The sequence below is a fragment of the Leptonotus elevatus genome, chromosome 5 (genome assembly GCF_054856555.1).
Source record: "Leptonotus elevatus isolate MCC_2025b chromosome 5, RoL_Lele_1.0, whole genome shotgun sequence".
NCBI lineage: Eukaryota > Metazoa > Chordata > Actinopteri > Syngnathiformes > Syngnathidae > Leptonotus > Leptonotus elevatus.
The window spans coordinates 16,664,602-16,685,249 of record NC_141243.1 but is presented as its reverse complement, the minus strand read 5'-3'; the positions used below and the strand labels follow the sequence as shown (position 1 = coordinate 16,685,249).

The 20,648-nt window shown below is 39.2% G+C and overlaps 1 protein-coding gene across 1 annotated transcript; it reads right to left on the bottom strand.

Moving 5' to 3' along the window:
• Positions 1-3,201: 3,201 nt before the first annotated feature.
• Positions 3,202-20,640, bottom strand: LOC147173943 (glutamine--fructose-6-phosphate aminotransferase [isomerizing] 1). Its single transcript, XM_086075866.1, has 19 exons — positions 20,482-20,640; positions 18,439-18,546; positions 17,466-17,573; positions 17,239-17,364; positions 16,390-16,448; positions 16,164-16,298; positions 16,025-16,086; positions 15,769-15,848; positions 15,587-15,692; positions 15,312-15,475; positions 14,276-14,371; positions 12,843-12,940; positions 12,602-12,722; positions 12,202-12,359; positions 8,653-8,767; positions 7,006-7,133; positions 6,585-6,752; positions 5,635-5,796; positions 3,202-4,649 (listed from the first exon to the last, which is right to left on the bottom strand). Exons 1-19 carry the CDS (start codon positions 20,486-20,488, stop codon positions 4,605-4,607), a joined length of 2,046 nt encoding a protein of 681 aa, XP_085931992.1. The 5' UTR covers positions 20,489-20,640; the 3' UTR covers positions 3,202-4,604.
• Positions 20,641-20,648: the final 8 nt, after the last annotated feature.

Here is a 20,648-nt window from a genome sequence, read left to right as displayed (position 1 = left end):
ATATTTTTTTTAAAGAAAAAAGGGAAGAAAAGATTATTTAAAATTAGGGGCGTCAGGCGATATTCCACCCCCCCCCCCCCTCGATTTTATTGCATGACATCACTAGTTAACTCACGATTAATCACAAATTGTATATCTGTTCTAAATGTACAATAATTTTTTTTCTCGGTTTTCATACTCTTAACAAAAGTGGAAAAAATGTTAAACTAATAGAAATAGTTCAAATGAATTATTGACGTCTATAGCCGTCAATGACAGTGAATAAGTTAAGTTAGTTTTAATTAGTTTTTAGAGCAAATGTGTTCGTTTTCATTAGATTTTTTTTTATGCTTCATTTTTAGTTACATTTGTATTAGTTTTAGTTTTTTAAATATAAGTTAAAGAAAGTATATGGCAAATGGAGTGCACTTTTTATTTATTTATTTTGCCTTACTTGAATAAAGTGTCATTTCACATCCAGTACAGTAGGTGGCAGTGGCAGTATTAGCTCCTGTACTTACTACAATTTTATAGACATGATACTATTTAATAGTCATGGCAGAGAGTTTGGTCGTAAAATATTGTCTTGGGGGGGAGGGTCTTAGCAAAAAATCATTGGGAAGCATTCAGCAAACTGGTTCATGAAAATATTTTTCATTTTTTAAGTTTGAGTTATTTTGTTTGTTTTCGTTACCTACATTATTCTTGGATAGGTTGCACTAATACCAGTTTTTAAATGACCCAAAGTTAGTATAGGGAAGAGTAAATTAGTTTAGTATCTTCATTTTATTCGCATGTTATTGACATGCTGGCCCTTCTTATACTTAAACACCATAATTTATTGCCAGCTATTTTGCAAGATACAGCTCGTGGACCCAAGTTTGAGAACCACAGACAGACAATTCCTCTTTGCTTTTCATTTGCTGAAGTAAAGACAACAACCTGAGTTTCTCAACATGTTCATCATGTTCCTCACTGTGCTGAAGCAGCACAATGCGAGTGACAGCTGGCCTGCTTTCGTGCACGTCACAGTAAACAGCCAAAATTTGGACGCGCCATCGCAGATGCTCGCGATCGCAGATGCTCCCTCCATCAAGACATGTATAATAGAAGCCGTATATTAACCCCTCACCATGGACTGAAATAGCCTGTTACATCTATTCTTTTCTTTTTAGGGGTCATGGGTTAAAGGCCTTATCTTAAACAAAAACCTGATACTCCCTATAAATACCACTATTTGAAGAAATATGGAACCTAATTCATGACTGTGTTTCAATATGTTCATATTTAAATCTTATGACTATTAAGGTGCACCAGTTCTGGGTTAATAATAGTCAGCATTTATTTTTTCTATTTGCAAAAGGTGCTCCGAATGAAGCTTGCAAAGTACGCATGTACAAGGCTCCGTGCAAAGATTTGTTTGAATGTTATTATGATTGGTGAGATTAATCTTGCCAGAATGTTTTTGCAGGTTTCCAATATGTCATATAAAAATCTAAATTTGTATGATACAATCGTGTTTCTCTCAAAAGCAAAGTAAACCCTTTAATACATAAAATTAACTTTGCATTCCTGGATTTTTTTCCATCATTTTTTGGGTCAAATCTCTTTTCATTCCACCCTTACTTTCATATGGTTTCCATTGCAGTGAACTTAACGACTCTGACAAAACCCACCATTGATTACTGTGATTGTGGTATTCAAGCACAGTGACACCATGACTCGGGTCACCGGGTTCACACACTGACGCTTTGCAGGGCAGCCCACGCAATGTAGACTATGAAGGAGGGAGAGACCCCCCCCCAAAAAAATCAAACTTCACCAGCATGGCTAACCAGCTCCAGATGTTCACACGCTGCTTTATGCACACATGCGCATGAGCCATCACGGAAAATAGCAAAGCCCGACTAATCTTCTGGAAATATGGACGGGCCTTAGGAAAGGCGAAATGGTGCTAATGGCTCCTGGCCGGCCGGGTTAGGAGGGCGAGTGGAATGACGAGCCACATCTCACATGAAGACATTGATTTAGATTGAGGCTTTGTGTGTGTGTGTGTGTGTGTGGGGGGGGGGGGGGGGCTTAAAAAGTAAAAGTCACCCAATCTGCTCAAAATAGGAAAGCATTTTCTTTTGTGTCAAGCATTTGTTGCCACCTGTAAGGAAAATGAACAACATGAAGGTTTTGGGCCAGTGAAAAGGATGGTGGTGAAACATGTGTCTTAGGTGTTGAAGTGGATTGAAATGTGGCGCTTGTGAAGACTACAGCATATCAACCTCATCAGACCCCTTTCAATGACCTCATGGGCGACCTCTTCTGCACCGTTTGGAAACATCTGTGGTCCTCATGAGTTTTTTTTACGAGATCCTCTTTGATCTTGACATATATGCTCACCTTCTATATTGCGCTCAAGCAACGTTTCCCAAAACTTTGGAAAGAAAAATCACTCATTTTTTGCTGAAAGATGTACTGTTTAACACTCACTAGTGTCTTGGCAGTCTCATAGTATACGTGAGTTCATTGGGAATTAGGTCATCATTTGGCTCTATTTGTGCATTTAGCACCGACTTGACCGACTTTGGCCTATTGTTTATGTTTATCCACAAGTCCAGAAAGTTGTTACGATCTAGACAATATCCAACATATAATAATCAATTGGCAGCATAGCGGAACTTGGTTAGCAAACAGTGATGGGCAACATTTGATGTTTAAAATGGACAGATGGGCCTAGTTTCACCATAAATGTGAAAGAAAAAAATACAACTCATTTTAATAAATAAACTATAATTTTTATTTTAACAAATTTGCACAAAGTTTCACCTAAACGTTAAATAATTTCCACATTTTGGTATTTCCTTTTTTTTCAAGAAATCAATTATTTTGTGAGAGTAATGAAGAACAAAAATAGTAATTATACATTTTAATGAGCCAATTTTGGAAAACAATGACTAATTTAATGGAACAAATATTCCAGGATTCTTGATCATGTAAATTTCCTACAGCGTGTTTGTAACAAATAAGTGAAGGTAAAGAGTGGTGCATTCTGTAAATGTTTCATATTATTTAAAATATCAATTTGGCAACTTCCTTCGTTGCGAATTTGTCGAGAGGTCAACTCAAGTTAACCTGTAAAGGTTATAGCACATTTGAGGTTCATCCTGAAATTTCAATTGAAAGTTGAGTTTAGTTCCTTTGTACAACAGAATATAGAATGTGTGGACATAAAACTTCTAAATCATGTCTTTATTGTAATAAATCTGAAGTACACATTGTCAGTTTTTCTACTCCAACACATTGCACCGTCTCAACAAATGAGCTGACAAAGACAACTCGTTGGGACTCTTTATTACATCAGGGATTCTAAATAGTGTCCCACTAATCTCGGTAACGTCACTGACTTTAAAAGATACAGTTTTGCTGACTAATAACATTGGTTGTAAACCTGGCGTACAAACCGAAGCTCAATGTTGGGGATACATGCACAAACTGAGATTAAGAATTGTTTGCAGAAGCGAGATAAATGTCAAAAGCAAACGGAAAAATGGTAACAATAGCAGCTCCTGCTCCTTCATAAATGTTTCTGAATTACATCACTATCTCTCCTAGTCAGCATCTAATACGTGTGTGTGTGTGTGTGTGTGTGTGTGTGTGTGTGTGTGTGTGTGTGTGTGTGCCTTCCAAGGCCTTGAAGCATCTTCAGTACATTTGGCTACAAAAACACCATTGCACGTGCATATCAAATACACAGATTTTGGTTTCCAGCAGCCCAAACCGGAATCGGGTTTGGTTTAACAGGACTTTTTTTTTCTTTTTCTGAAAGACTAACATTCACGTTTCAAAGCATAGTGTAACAATACAAAATTCTGAACTCTCATAAGAAAATGAAAAAATATAGAAAATTAATAGCTACAAATGGTCCCAATATTGCGTTTGCAGTAGTCATGATGGGAGGGTGTGGGCTGGCAGTAACTTCATCTCACTGGTATCACTTCATTTCATTGTGTAGTATGAAACAGCAAAGTAGAGAATCAAGTCTTGTTCTTGTGCATGAACAAGAATCAGCCAACAAAAAAACATGACGATTGTTTGATTTAGAAAAACAAACAAACAAAACATGAGCGATGATAAATAAAGAATGTAACAAGACAATTTGACCATGAAGCTCCAGCACGCAACCACACGCTGCTACTCGGCGTGCACATAAATGCACCAGCCGCAAAGTGGCAGCACTTACGACTGCTGTGGCCCGAAATAATTTGACACTTCAAATCATTAGCTGCCAAGAAAGAAAGAAAAACACCAACTAAATTACTAATGAAAGGAGGCAAAAAAAAGTTCAGTCGGTAACGTCGGCTCCAAAATGCTCTCAGTGAAATGAACGAATCTCACCGATTGGCTGCAATAAGAACCAAGAAGCGCTTTTTGGATGCTATTTGTGCACCGAGTCGGAGCAAGGACGATAACGTGAGTGCCAGCCCAGACCGCCACCAGTCTACAACAACTAGAAGAAGTCCAACAGGGAGATAGAGAGATGAAACAGCCAGATACGAGTAAAATGCATAAAAGAGGACGCACGGAACGACACGTATTGTTGTTCGTTCCCTCGCCGTACGTCCGCGTGTCCGCGTTCACTCCACTGTCACAGACTTGGCCAGGTTCCGAGGACAGTCCACCTACGAGTACACAGCACACTTTCAACTTTGTATTTTTTAACTCTCACAAATAAAACTCAGCTTTTGGGAATTCACAAACTTTCATCTTTGTGATTCAGATGCAATATGTTATGCGGCAGCGATATTGTTGAAATGAGCATTTCAAATGTTACGTGATAAATATTGACTTTTTTTTCCTAATACGTTTTCCCCAAACTGAGCTACATAAATAAAATTATTAATAGTTAAAATTTTAATCGCTTGAATGCACTAATTAATCGCATAATTTTCTGTAATTAATCGCATTTTCTACTAAATTCTACAAAGCTTCTCACAGATATTTACTTTTGTAATTAATTTAAAATCATCAACTAGGAAGTATATTTAGAATCAAAAACTGTTGTAATAGCTTTCTTTGATCCTTGAATAGAATTCTTCTGTAAAATACAACTGTTGAACAAAACAATCAAAACAGACACAGCTTTACGGACATCATTTTTTCTCATAGAAACAATTCCCAAAACTTCTTGCCTCCAGGTTTAGTTGTGCCCACAAGCAGCACATGGTGCAGTTTATAGACCGCAATAGGAAGTCCATTATTTTAGTTTTTTTTTTTTTCAACACTTTAAAAAACTTCAATTTATCTCCAGAGTTAACGCTTTAATTGAATTGAATTCAACTTTGCCAGTGTACTGACAGGTGGAACTGTTCCAGCTTTCTCCCTCATCAAAATGTTTGCCAACAGTCATAATGCAAACTACCTGAATCTAGTTCAGAAACACCCCAAATAAATATTTCCTTTAACATGTTAGATCACCAAACTATTCATTTTCCAAGTGTGCACGGTCATTAATGTCGTCAAGATCCTGAATGTGAGTCACGTGTAACTATCCAATCACGTCAGAAGTCCAAATTGATGTGATCGAGTGTCACGGTTGTGGTTGGTGGCCGCGTAGGAAGGGAAACGCTTTGCAGATGTCGGCGCAGGCCAGCCTAAAGAACTTACGTCGAAGCCTCGGAGCACCGCCAGATGGAAGGAGAGCAGCTGCAGGGGGATGACGCTCAGGATGCCCTGCAGGCAGTCCACGCAATGAGGCACTTTGATGGTGCGGCCAGAGTTGTTGATGCTCTCGAAATCGTCTCGGTCGCAGATTATGATTGGGCGGCCCTGTCGAAGCATTAAGCGTCAGATCTCTGGTCAAATTTGTCCAAAATAAATGTGTTCCATCAGTGTCACACCTCTGATAACATCGTGTATTGCAGTTGGCCAAGAGTGATGATGTCATGTGACAACAAGAGGTGAGCAATAAGGCTGCAGAATTTATTTTGGTTCCACTTTTTGTCCCAAAAACAATAAAAGCTCATATTTTCCACCTCCAAAAATCCCAAAGTAGAAAAAAATTGTTCTACACTACAGACTTTTATTGAACAACAAAACATGCAAAATTAGGTACTAATTAGGTATATTTTAACACACTCTGATAAGTTTGTTTTGAAAAAATATGCTTTTATTAAGTAGATCTAGTGCAATACAAAGTTGTCAAGTGTGAAGTATTAACTAAAATGTAAAAAATAATAATGCGTTTTTTTCTCTCCAGATATACATAGTTATATATTTCAGAGAAAAATGTCACATTGCCAGAATAAATTTGTTTTTAGAATGTCATAATCAGAATAAAGTTCTAGTAAAAAAGTAGATCTTACATGTGAATTTCAAAGTCAATTAAATTTAGTTGTCTCAGGCTCTTACCTCTCTCGAATGAGAATGTAAAACGTAAATTGCTGTGACGGCACAATTGCTTATACAGCTCTCAGTAAAAAAATTTTTAGGTGAGTATATTTGCTATGATGAACACTTAAGGGCCTTTTGTCCCCCATCTATCTGTTGAAAGGACTTATATGACATGATATTAAAAATAAATAAAAATATTAGCGCTTGGTTACGGGTTGTCCTACCTGGCGGGCGACGACTTGCTGCAGGGCGTTCTGGCATTTGACATACGTGTGGTCCTTCATGATGATCATGATGACTGGCATGAGATTGTCCACAAGAGCCAGAGGGCCATGTTTCAGCTCCCCAGCCAGGATGCCCTCAGAGTGCATGTATGTGATCTCCTTGATTTTCTGGGTAAGAAAAGCGACCATCGTTTAATACTTGCGTTGTAGACTAATAAGTTAATTACGCAGGAGGAATGAAATGCACAGTTGGTCGTTTGACAAATGTAAAAGCATATTTTGGGAGGGGCTGCAAGGAGTGACATTTTTCATGTACTCCTCCAGATACATTGGACTCATTAAATGTTTAATGATCTTAGAAGTGATGGGGGAAAAAAAAGACGACATGAAGCCAGTCAGGAAAGGATGTCTGTTTTCTCACCAGGGCTCCTTCCAAGGAGGTGGCATAATGATAGCCTCTGCCCATGATCAGTACACTCTTCTGCTGGTACAGTTCTGTCGCCAGCTTCTGGATCTCATCATCCAAACTGAGGACCTCCTTGATCAGATCTAATACACACACGAGAGAGAAACCAATTAGGATTTGAACATTTAGAAACAATGCTGTGCAAACCCTACGCACGTGTGAAGTGTCAGATGGGAATGTTGACTATGAGCATCTGAGTGGTTAGACAGTCTTGTGCTGGTAATTTTACCGTTCACAACACGCCATCATCTGCTTTAGCTATCCAAAAGGCATGCGAGGGCCTGCAGAGTCGATCCGCACCCTCCCTTAGTGCCTCTTTCGCTTTATGACCCTCATTGTCATGATTTAATGTTGCAGCAAATGAATGAGCATTGCTTGATATATGCACCAAAAAGTTGCCTTAGTTTCCGTTTCTATAAAGTCATGGCTGCAAAATTTTACGACAACTGTACATTCTATAAATATTCCAACATAAGTGCTGTATAAAAAAGTCAGAAGGGTATTATTATAAAATTATTGTGGTTGTACATTAAAGTGATATATGACAGTACTGTATCATACAGAGTTGTCCACTTCTCATGTGGAGTGCATCACAGAAGCTCAAGGCTCAGGTAACAACCAATCTCAGCTCAGCTTCAGAAAAGGAGTGAGCCGTGATTGGTAATTGCCAAAGCCCGGAGCAAATGTGATGTCATTTTCAGTCGACAGAAAGGGGCAACATGGCCGCCCCTGAGATGGATTTTTTTTTTTTTTAAAGGGTGGTTATTGCTGCGCAACTCATATTCCACAAGCACAATATTAGTCATATTATTAGAACATATTATTGTAAACAACATTTTTAGGTTGGGGTTAACCCCTTTAAAATTTTTTTTTTTTTTTTTTTTACTTTTCAAATGTATTAAAAATTAGAAAAAGTCAGTCACATAAGTATTCACAGCCTTTGAAGCAAAGCTTAAAATTGAGCTCAGGTGTATCATGTTTCCACTAGGAATCTGATGGTCGCTCCAGCAGTCCTCTGTGGAGAGAGGAGAGCCTTCTAGAAGGAAAACCATCTCTGCCACATGGAAGCCACTCTAGTAAAAGGCACATGACAGCCTGCCAGGAATTTGCCAAAAGGCACCTGAAAGTCTCTTAGACCATGAGGAAAACGAAAAAAATCTCCAATCTGATGACAAAGCTTTAACACTTTGGCGTGAATGCCAGTTGTCATGTTTGGAGGAAACCATACACAAATCATCACCTGATGATTTTTTTTCAGCAGTAGGAACTGGGAGACTAGTCAGGATTAAGGGAACGACGAATGCAGCAATGTACAGGGACAAGGTGGATGAAAATGTGATCCATAGTGCTCAGGATCTCAGACTGCCAAATGTGCATCAACAAAGTATTGAGCAAAGGCTGTGAACACTTATGTACATGTGACGCCTTTTTTTTTTGTGGGGGAAGGTGGGATGTGGAAAAACCAAAAACGTGAATACGTAGATGACTGACTATCAAAATGTGATATACATTTATGAAATTCTGGATGATTCCTGTGAACCTAATGACATTTCCAGTGTGTTGTAATCTGTAAATTCCATTTTGGTAACACCTTTGATTTACCTGGAAGCACTCTCAAGCCCTGGATGATCTCACGGCGTCTTGGCTGCATGGAAATCCTGTCAGCGCACATCATCAGAGAAAACATGACCAGGGCCACAAACTGGCTTGTGTAGGCCTGTGCACATGAAAAAAATAATAATTGTGAGGCTTGTGAGTGCACCCTTTAGTTTCTACACAGACACTAAACAAGCTGTTGGGACCAATGACACTCACTAGCAAAAATCTCCAACTGGTTGTTGTTTTGCGTGATTAAGTTTTGAAATGCAAAAAAAAAACACACCAAAAAGGAATCCGATCCCTTTAACGCAAAGGTAATGTTTGTGAGACTATGATCTCCTTTCTGCCGGTCTGATAATGAATTTTGTCTCCATCTAATAATGCACAACAGATGAGAAATGCAAGGCGAGGTGGTTGCAGGCAAACGTGGAGCGGAGTCAATAGCAGCGCTCATCCTGGAACAAAGGCTTGAAACTTGGAGACTACAGATCATTGCATCACAAATGACTTCTAGGACCTGACGCCTGCTGTCATGAGCAATATGCCGTTTGTTCTTTCATCTTGGCGCAATTTTGAAAGGCCTTCTGCGCCAATTTGGGAGAGACAATGTTCACTTTTTTTCCACAATTATTTTAACAACAGTCCCTGGCTTTTAAGTGTGCAGCCTAAAAATGTGATCAACTCGTGCAGTATGATTAATGTGGAACAGGCCGACCTTTATCTAAGAACGATGACCACGTTAAAATGCAGCTGAGACACAAACTAAAAGTTCTCAAATACCTTTTTTCTTGTGATCTTTTTTTTTTTTTAAGTTGAAATTCCCAAAAGGTATGATCACAATCTTTTAAGCCGATCTTCCACTCGCTGTCAGTTGACCTGGCAAACCGGCCCCAGGGTTCAGCAATTAGATTCCACGGCAACATATTTTAATATGGTCATTGCATAATGATGGATGATGGATTTTTATGAATTTTGCGCAAATTACAGCGCGCTAAATTGGACTTGTGGGATGTGACACATGTTCTCCAGTGATTTGGTGAGCTGGGTTGTGCAGCCTTGCTTGGGCCGGCGGGTGTGTGGCCCAGGCAGCCAAGCAGTAAATGATGGCGTCTCTGAGGCGTGCTTGCAGGCTCTGGAGCAGCACACAACTCAAGTCCCTGAGCCAAGTGCAAGGGCCGGGCCAGGACGAGACCTGCGTCATTCTCTCTCTTTAAATAAATAAGCCCAGATATTATTAGTTGTGTGCCATTGTTTATAGATACTCACTGGCCTCATAATTAGACCCACCTGCACAAGCTAATGAGGTCCAATACGAGAACTCTATCACAAATTTGGCCTTTTAAGTAATTAGGTTTTGCGCTACTGGCCCTTGAGATGACAACGTCTGGCTTCCATACTCGTTGCAAACAGCACGTAGGAGAGAGCAACAAGAGAAAGCGCTCGCTGCATCATCATCTGGCTTTCATCTACTGTCGCCAGGTGTCGCCTCCACTAATAAGATGTCATCATACATCATCATACAAAAATATATCGGTATGGAACAGGGATGGGCAAACCTTTGTCCTCGGGGGCAACAACAAATTCTAACAGACGGGCCAGCTCATTCATAGATGACATTTGATAATAATAATAATAATAATAATGAATAATGTGCAAAACATCTAAATTAATGCACTCTTGATTATGTAAATATTCATAGGGCCAGATAAAAGAACGGGGCAGCATTTCGTCCACCCATGGTGTAGAACTTCATAATATACACTAGTCTCGTAACTGTTACAGAAAATGTCAAATACATGTAGCTGAATTATTATTCGCCACATTTGAGCAGTTTTAAGATTCAACATTTTACGGAAAATTTAGTTTTTAATGGTTTTTGTGCACATTATCTTGAGTGCCTGCCAACTGCCTGCCAACCACCAAGTGTAAAATTGAAAATTAAAGCAAATCTTGTGTTAGCTGCCTATTTCTAGAAATGTGTCAAGCCAATCTGAATATATCCAATTCCAAATTTTTAAGTCACATTGATCGGCCCCCGTTAAGCAAGAAAATTTCAACCCGAGTGCTACAAATAAATGTTAAGCGTACTGTAATTCTTTATCCTGTGTGTCTTTTGACCGAAGAACGTAATCTGCATTTTATTAAGATACCTGGATAGTTTCAAAAGTATTCTTTCCTTTCTGTCAGTGGCGAGCGGTCATAATAAGGTAATAATGCAGTGCATGCCCAAGCCCTTCAATAAAATCATTGAAAATATTTATCTATCAGTGTCCTCTATTATACAATACCTTAGTTCTACCGTTTTGGTCTTACATTCCTGTGTAATTTGTTCCGTTTTCCTCGCGAAAAGCTGAAAAGCAGACAGCTTGTTTCGCGCATGCGCAATGAGATCTCAAGTTGTGTTGGTGCCAAGAGGTTTTTTTCTATACGTGCGTCTTTTGAATGGCAAAAAAGCTGGCAGTGAAGCAGCTTAATTGACAACGCGCATGCGCATAATTGGCTTACTTGACTTGTTATGCGGTAACCAGTCAGTGGTCCAGTTTATCGCCGAGTCACAATGATATGCCGTTTTCCCGGAGACTCCTGAAGTAGTCATCACGAAAACACTTTCAAGCCAGGACGTACGAGAAACATAAATGGCTCGCTGGCTGTTCACAGGTCAGCAAACGGTTGATTGTTGGTTGAAATCGCTTCAGGCTCCGTTGCGATGTAATTTTTCCCTCTTCCGGGTAGGGTGAGGCCACTTCGTGGGCACGAGCCAGTTCCGAATACTGTAAATTCCAATGTATTGGCAAATTTGTGGCCATGTGATTGTGTCATTGCATTCACCACGGAGCTGATTACATTACGGTGTGTGTGCATCAACCTGCGTCAGTCCTGAATAGTTCCGCTTTAATTTAATACCTACACAGTGGTATAAAATAATATTATAAACACTACTTCATATCAAAATGAATAATAAAAATACCCCAACATTTTTGTTACACTCCAGCATGCCCACTCTAAAACGTCACCGCTCGCCACACTGCTTTCAGTGAAACTTAATAGCAAAATAGTCCACGGGGAAGTGTGAACAACTTTCAGGTCAGCATATTAATTTTAAAAATAATGTGAGAAAAGAAAACAATATACATAACACCGGAAGTGATGATAAGTAAATAGATTAATTATTTTATTATTATTAAAGCAGTCAGTCATGACCATGTCCGCCGTCAATTGTTATCAAAGTCAAAAAAGAACGCTAAATTATTTTTACACTAAAAAAAATGGCACATTAAGTGCATATATGATGCAACTCACTTTTACATGACACCTTCATCATGAACTGAGTCAATGGTGTGATAATAACTTACTTGATAGTTAAAAACGTTGAAATGTACAAACATTGTCTGTAGAGTTTATATTTTTATAAGAAATGCATGACACTTATTCTATTATTTCCTATGGAAGAAATCTGAAACAAATGGAGGTGTGCCATACTGGAATGGGTATATTCAACCTTATAGAGTGCATTTAGAAAGAAGCTTCATGGTATAACTTTAGAAGCCACACCTTAGTGCTGGCCACTCCGATCTCAGGTCCGGCATTGATGTGGACTCCACAGTCGGTCTCCCGAGAGATGGAGCTGCCCACTGTGTTGGTGACGCCCACAGTCAGAGCACCTCTTTCCTTACAGTAGCGCAGAGCCATCAAGCTGTCAGCAGTCTCCCCTGAGAGATGACGTGCAAGGGAAAATGAAGTTCAACAGAAAATACATGTAAAGGTTGTGATTCTGATTGTTAGTTTGGTAGAAAGTGACGCATACAAGGCTGTAATTGAGCAAACCTCAACGAAACCCAATGATGGACATCACACAAAAGAAGATAAACAGATTACTAAGCAGTTCACATACTGGCGCCCTGACATGGAAAGTGGGGAACAAACAAAGCCTGTGCACCAGATCAGCCCTCACCTGACTGGCTAATAAAGAAGCAAACGTCATCTCGGAAGACGGGTGTGTTCCGGTCCAGGAAATCACTGGCCAGCTCCACCATCACAGGCAGCTCTGTTAGCTCCTCCAGGACCTGACGGGTCTGCAGGAGCAACAAAACATTAAATCAATACCAGGCACCATCCTGTCAAAACAAGTTGGCTGCAGGCCTAATGTGCTGAATGATAACAATTTACACCATAACTGTTTAGTATCTACTCACCGCGACGCCGGCATGGTAGCTGGTGCCGCATGCAATAAGGATCAGGCGTCGACATCTCTGGATCTCTTTGATGTGGTCCTTCAGTCCACCCAAGTTCACTGGGAATAAACCAAACAACCAATCCATCATCATGCCTCACCACGTTCCACATCATTAAAAGAGCCCAGGAAAGTGCTGAGAGAAGTCAGTCACTCACAAAGTAATTCTTCATGTGTTATGTTTTCACATGGATTGTAAATACTCATACAGTCAACCCAAGGTGATATAATTTGTGACTCATAAGTTTTACTGTAGGAGAAACTATTCGCCAAAAAACATGGACTTGGTGATTTGATTTATTACTCAAGTTTTTCCTGTAGAACAAACTATTTGAAAAAAACAAAAACAAAAAAACGGACCTAGTGTTTACGCATATTGTTGGTGTTGGGCAGAATCCTTCAAACATTCAACATGATCACTTTTCAGGAGACCCCAAACATGGCATGTACATTAATTTCTGGACTATAAACCGCTACTTTTTTCACTTGCATTCAACCCTGCGGCTAATACAAAGGTGCGGCTTATCCATCAGATCACAGGGCGGAGCACTATAAAGGAAGCGCAAGAGCGTCAGGCAGAGCAAAACAAACCAAGTGAGCCCAAAAACAGTAGGAGAGAGAACGAGAACAAGAGCGAGACAATTTGCGCCCTCATTATGGAAAAGAAAGTAGCGGGAACATTAAAACACCTGCAGTTTACAGTCGAGTGCGGTTTATATGTGTAACAAACTAGAGTATTCCTCAAATTTAGCTAGTGCGCCTTATAATCCAGAATTTACTGTACCTTCAAATCAAAGAGCCCAAGCCATTTTCAACACTGTAGATTAGTCAATAATTCATAATAAAATAAATAAATGTAGAAATTAACAAAAATATATTTTTAAAGAACATTTTATTACAAATAAATTAAATAACACATAAAATAAGTAAATATAAATACAAATAAAAACAATTCATTAATATAAATAAGATTACAGTACATAAAAAAAATAAACCCACACACGTAGACTGATCAACAGCTTAGATTTGAAAAATGTAAAAAATTGATGAAATAGTGACAGTGAGATTTCGGCCCAACGCCAGCAATTTGCATCTTTTTGTGCTCTTAACACCCTAAGATGTTGCCCAAACAAATAGCAATCCCCATCTATTTGCGGTCAAATATTTTTTCCCCCACAAAGTCACCTATATATTTGTGTTGTATTTGTTGGAAACTATTCGCATCCATCCATACTGACATATACAGTATATAGCACTTTGTGTTAGTAACATATAAAATCCCATTGACAGACTAATAGAAAATTTGCATTAAGTTCTGGGAGATCACTCCCACTTCCTTCAAATAATGAACATTCACAAACAATGATCCAGCAGATCTGAGGTAAGCTATTTTACCTGTATTGTCATCAAAGTTGACTCTTCCTCTCATGGTGTTGACCACAGACTCAGGCTGCTCAAATATTTCTTTTTGCATGAAGGAGCTGTAGTTTCCTGCAGAGGAAGGATAAGACAAAGAAACATTTATAATTCTGTTAAAAAGGGAACTGGTGCTGAAGAACACAATGATAGGATTTTAATAAAGTGCTGACCTATATGAGAACTTAGGTATGGTTGACACTTGACACACATTAAGCTCCTGAGGACCAGTATAAATATAGTGTTTCAGTTTTTGCCTCTAAATGAAGAGGTTACAATTACACTATCCAGGACCAAAACACATGCATGATATATCGAGTAAAACAAACAATGACGGGACATGAGGGAGTTAATGTTTTTCCATCCCTAATAAACGGCAACAGCAAAATGTGTGTGTTTTTCAGTTCAGAAATTTGGGTCATGCGAATTAGGTTATTCAGGAGATCGCTTCCAGAAACAGGCAAGGCTGAGAAATGATTGGACCACAAAGGAATGCGAGTCCAGCCAACAGCAGCTCATTTCTGCTCTCTGCTGGACGACTGCGGTACAACTAGGGAATAGACACCAGCAAACACCAGCCCACGATGCAGATACGTGAACACAATCAGTTATGTATTACACTTGGTTCAAAAATAGCAATTTGTCAATGTCACTTTGGTTCCTTATCAGTAATAAATAAAGAAACAAATAAATTACTTACTTAATTTCACCCCCACAAAAAAATACAAAATAAAATGTAGGATGTATGCTTCAGAGGAAATGCACAGAATTTTAAATCAAACTGAATTTTGAATTTCAGGAGTCATTTAATTGATCTGAAGGTTTCTTTTAACTTTGACGTTAGAATGCACTGCCTCAAGGCTGATAGTGTAGTTGTCACTCCACTAATTATCCTGTGACAATATGCGACAACAACAGGTATCACAACAACTTATAAGGCACTGTGCCAGCGCCTATTTTGGAAGTACAGCGGAAGGCAATACCTGCTGCAGAAGTTTAGAGACCCTCGACTCACCTTTCATGATTTGCTCCAGCTCCATCTGAAGGGTCTGGATTGCGCGGGCAGGGTAGTCTCCGGCTCGGCGTTTTATCCTGTGTATGGACAGCCTTCCCTCGGTCACAGCAGCCACGTCGTCATCCTCTAGGAAGATCACTCGATTTGTGTGCTCTATAACTGCGCTGTAATCACAAACACAATATTGACTCCCGTTCTGATAGTCCCACGGAAGCGCGGCACGATGATATATGGATTCGAAAAGAGCAGCTACAAGGGCAGGGAGACACGCTTACCTTGCATCAGAAGCAAAGTAGTACTCAACAGATTTCTCATCCACGGGGAACAGGCAGGTGTCCTGGTCGACTCTGGGGAGGGAATTGCAGCTCTTCTCTTTGCCAGCTGAGAAACAAACCATAACTAGGTCTAAATCCAACTGGAATCATAAGAGACACACACAGCTTGAAATGCCACTTACATGAGCGGTAGACCACAGGAATATGGTCTGTTGAGAGCATGTGGTCACTTCGCACACCAATCAGCAGAGGACTTCCCCTCCTGCACATCAATTAAACAGTAAGAACAATTGCTGGAGCGCAACGTGTAGATACGAAGGTAAAAAAAAATGACCCTAAAATATTCACAAAGTAGCTTCAATTGTGGGGCAAGCTAACATTAATTTGTACACTAGACGATATCAATACCCACATACAATATAAAAAGCAAATGTTTACCTTGTGACAACTGCCTCGTTAGGATAATGAACACTCTTAAAGACCAGGGCAAAAGCACCTTCCTGAGAAGTACAGTGAACCACATTTTATTTGATAATCATGTGTGTGTGTGTGTGTGTGTGTGTGTGCGTGTACTTACCAGTTGCTGTGTCACCCTTTCCACCAGAGTGGCAAAACTCATGTCATCACTCTCCCGGTTGTCGTACATGTACTTCACCAGCTTGGCAATGGACTCTGTGTCGGTCTCCGACTCAAACTCATAGCCTTTGCTCATCTGAAGAGTGGGAGTAAAGAGTAAATTCCTGTCTGGGTCATATGTGAGAATAATAATGATGAATGAGGGGAAAAAAGAACGTTCTGCTCACCAGGAATTTCCTTAGATCTTTATAGTTGGTGATAATACCATTGTGAATAACAATGAACTCTGCAGAGCATAAAGAAAAACAATGAGGCCAGAGAAGTTGAGACCTAATGACTCACTCTATTTACGTTTTCCAAAATCATTCAAGTAGGGATTAATTTTATTAGACTAACACTAACAAAAACATATTGGACCGTACCATATACTGAACAAAAATATTGCAACTGTTTTTGCTCCCATTTTTAATGAGGTGAAGTCAAAGATCTAATTTTTTTTGCTGCGTACAGAAAAGGTCTATTTGCAAAAAATATTGTTCACACATCCGTCTAAATCAGTGTTAATGAGTACTTGTCACTTGAGAAAATGCATTCACCTCACAACAGGTGTGGCAAAACATGCCGAGAGCATGACTGATTATGTGCCATAGGCTGCCCACCACAAAAAGGCGCTCTAAAGTGTGCAGTTTTACTGTATTGAGAGGGGGCAGAAAAGCAGACAGCATCTGATATGGTCATAATTTTCCTCACCCCCCAGAAAAAAAAATATAAAAAAAATTGGGGCATTTTTTTACAGTGGCTTTTTGTTGTTGGCAACCTATTGCAAACTTGTGCAACAATCATGCTGTCTAAAACATCATCTTGATAAACCACACCTGTGAGCTGGATGGATTATCTCGACAAAGAGGAAGTGGTTGCTCAGGCAGATTTTGAATAATATTCGAGAAAATTAGCCTTTTGTGTACATAGCAAACATTTTTATCTTCACCACCAAAAACAAAAGTGAACCATTCATATTTTTTGTTCAGTGTAGAAATAACCAAGATAAAAACGCTAAGTTTACAACAATTACCGACCATTGGTCTTGTCTGATCTGTGTGGGTGGCTGTTGACTGGGCTCGGTTCTCCGTGGGTGGCCCAGCGGGTGTGAGCAATGCCCAGGTGAACATCAAACTCCACCTCGAGATCCAGATCTTGCAGTTCTAAACAAACAAAACAAATGACTTTAACACCCTAAATCAAAACAGTGGTCTATTCAGTAGATGTTCATTCATTATCATGTGATTAACTACTTTCAGCTTACTGTGGATCTCCTCATCAAGCGCCTTCACTTTTCCACGCTGCTTGATGAGTTGGATGGACTTGCCGTTGGTCTCCCAATCCTTGCCATTGCCGCCATCAATGCCCACACCTGAAAACGAACAACAAATATTGAACAGGTAACAGGTTTATGTTTACAAGTCAGACATTTAGAATAGTGGAGCTACCTGTACGTACAGCTACGGTGTCTAATGATATTCAATTATGTAATTCAATTATGATAGACACTATCAGAAAGGAATTTTTATAACAACGAGGTGATTTTTCATACTGGGCTTGGACCCCACTGGACTAGTGGTTTTCACCAGGAGGGGTGCTATTAGAAAAAAAGGGCTGTCAAAATTAAAGTATTAATTTGGGGGATTCATTTAAATTACAAAGTGTTAAAATATTATTCACCAAACACCTATCATGACATAACAACTTGACAAGTACTCATTTACATGGATTTACAAGTCAGACATTTAGAATAGTGGAGCTGCCTGTACGTATAGCTAGAACTGTCTAATAACATTCAATTATGTAATTCAATTTTGATAGTCACTGTCACAAAGTAATTTTTACAACGATGAGGTTATTTTTCATACTGAGTTAGGTGGTTTTCACCAGGAGGGGCGCTATTGGAAAAAAACGGGCTGTTAAAAGTATTAATATTGGGGATTCATTTAAATGATAAAGTGTTAAAATACTATGCACCAAACACCTATCATGACAACAGCTTGCTTTTGGAAGATGTGTGGTTTTGTTTTTTTAATAAAAAGCTGGTCCAAAAAACAACTTTTTATATCCACTGTAGCTAGAGAAGTCCAATCATGTTTCCATTGGGAGGTGTCTGTAAATAGCAACAGCTATGTGATATAATCAAGGTAACTGTCCTCTTGGTCAACAGTGACGAGATAGTCAAGGATAAACAAAGCAGAGCGCGTTGCTGATAACCATTTTCTCAGCCGTCTCACCGGCAGAGTCATAACCTCGGTACTCCAGACGCCGCAGGCCTTTGAGGAGGATTTCAAGGACCTCACGGCGGGTCCTTGGTACTTGGTAGTTGAGATAGGCGAAAATTCCTGTAGGGTAGAGGACAGCATTAACATTGATAACACTGATCAATGGTGTTCAAGCAAGACTAGGCGGTACTCTATCTACTTTGGTGTAGTTTCACACACAGCCTCTATTGTGGGAAGTTAAAGGCATGTCCTTATTTATTTTTAGCATACAGCACATCCGATAATCTCTCTATAGAATTCTCTCATTGTTCATCTGTAATTTCTTCGAGGAACCGATATGAAAAAAATCAAAAGTTGTATAAGCTACAATCATAATAGCACCGCATTCTTCCACCAACACGTTTGGCAGTAAAAATGAAAAGCATCTCACTTTCTGACGTACTAAAGGATACAAGAACCAGTTTTACGAGTGTTATCGTGCTGTGTTTAGAGACAAAGGCATGTTTCGAGAACAGGACTGTGTGTGTGTGTGTGTGTGTGTTTTGTGTGAGATCTGCGCAGAAAAAATACATGGGTAAAAAAACTCCCAGAAGAAGCAACAAAGTATAGAATTTCATATGTCAAACAACCCACTCTATTTCACAGATTGACAATTGTGGTTCTATATATATTTTTTCAATCCCATAGATAATCATGGAGCGTAAATTGGTCATTATGACATGTTCAAAATGTCACCATAAAAAAAAAAACATCATCATCTGTACAATGTTAAAATAATATTTTAACATGTCCAACTGTCATACAGGTGCACAGTAGTCAGATTTACTGATCTCACATCATAATGTTGAAGTTGAAAGTTCCAGTGTAGAGTAACTCAAAAAGCATCAATTAAAATGTATATTTACTTGTGCACTGCAAAAAAATAAATAAAAAATAAAACTTTTTTATTTATTTTTTTACCAAGACGATCACTGAGCTAATATTTGAGTTCACCAACATGTCCAATGATAGTAAACGCAGTGTACATTTGGTCAAACAGCTACTGCTGGAGCAGAAGTAGAGAACTGCCCAGTTCAACAGAGCTTTCATTCAGAAGAGCATTTTTTTTCTTGGCGGGTGGGGGACCTACACACAGGACACTCTAATAGGAACAAGACATGCACAAAAAAAATAATAAAAATAAATAAAAAAAACATTGTCAAAAAAAAATAAAAGAACAAAACATTGTCAATTCGAAATAGGGGTGAAGAATTGGAGCTTATTTAATTCAAATCCTGTTATCCCAAAATGAAAACAGTAATACTATTACTGTTTTCATTGTTTGTATTGTATTACTGTACAGTACCTAATGACGCGCCACAAATTGTAGCTTCCGGTTGTAACCTAAAAATATCAACCTAATCGTACTGGTTCATTTTGCTCGGAGATTGTGGTGACACTGATGGGAAACATCCATTAAAACACTATTTGACGATGGCATCACGTTCCCCAAACTCAAAGAACCAGCTGAATGACTGTTTCCTCACTTCACGCCTCTCGTTACTATTAGCATTGCTTCCTTCTTTTTTTGTTCGGTCAATAGGCGACATTGACTCAAGCTCATAAATGACAAAATCTCTCTGGTTTAATGAAGGGGAGATGTGTATGTGTGTAGCTTCACTACGAACAGCGTCAATTGGCCACTTAGAACGTTAGCTAGCTTGTACCGCAGCATCTAATGATGCTTTCCTTACTTCTAGTAAATTATTTACAGTTTTGGCACTCAAACCTTAATAATAAATGCTACATGGCGCATTCAAATCCAGTATTGGCTATTTAATAGTTTATCGGGCTAACAGTGCTACATGGCACATTCAAATCCAGTATTGGCTATTTAATATTTTAGCGGGCTAACAGCATCGTTCGTTTCTCATTCATTCGCTAACTTGGTTAGCCACCCTTGGAAGAATACGCTTATTTACATGGCAAATGCGTCGTTGCGGTCGTGCGAGAGTTTCAGAAAAACACAAACTATCTACTAAATAGGTTCGATACATAAATTCAGCCAGCACTCACCACACATGTCGTCTGTTCGGCTGCCCGTTTCTGTCACTCAGGCAGCTGGGAAGAAACGCCTGTCAAATACACACCGCCTTTCAGATATCTTGGGGACAAATCAGAAGCAAGGGGCAACTTCCGCGTCTTTTGTGATTGGCCAGAGTGGCCTGTTAATCAGGCCCATA

Excerpts from the sequence above, each read along its gene's own strand:
- LOC147173943 (XM_086075866.1), bottom strand. Across the intron at positions 16,087-16,163 it reads AAAGGGTGACACAGCAACTG|GAAGGTGCTTTTGCCCTGGT; the intron begins GTAAGTACACGC and ends TGTACTTCTCAG. Across the intron at positions 15,849-16,024 it reads AACGAGGCAGTTGTCACAAG|GAGGGGAAGTCCTCTGCTGA; the intron begins GTAAACATTTGC and ends ATTGATGTGCAG.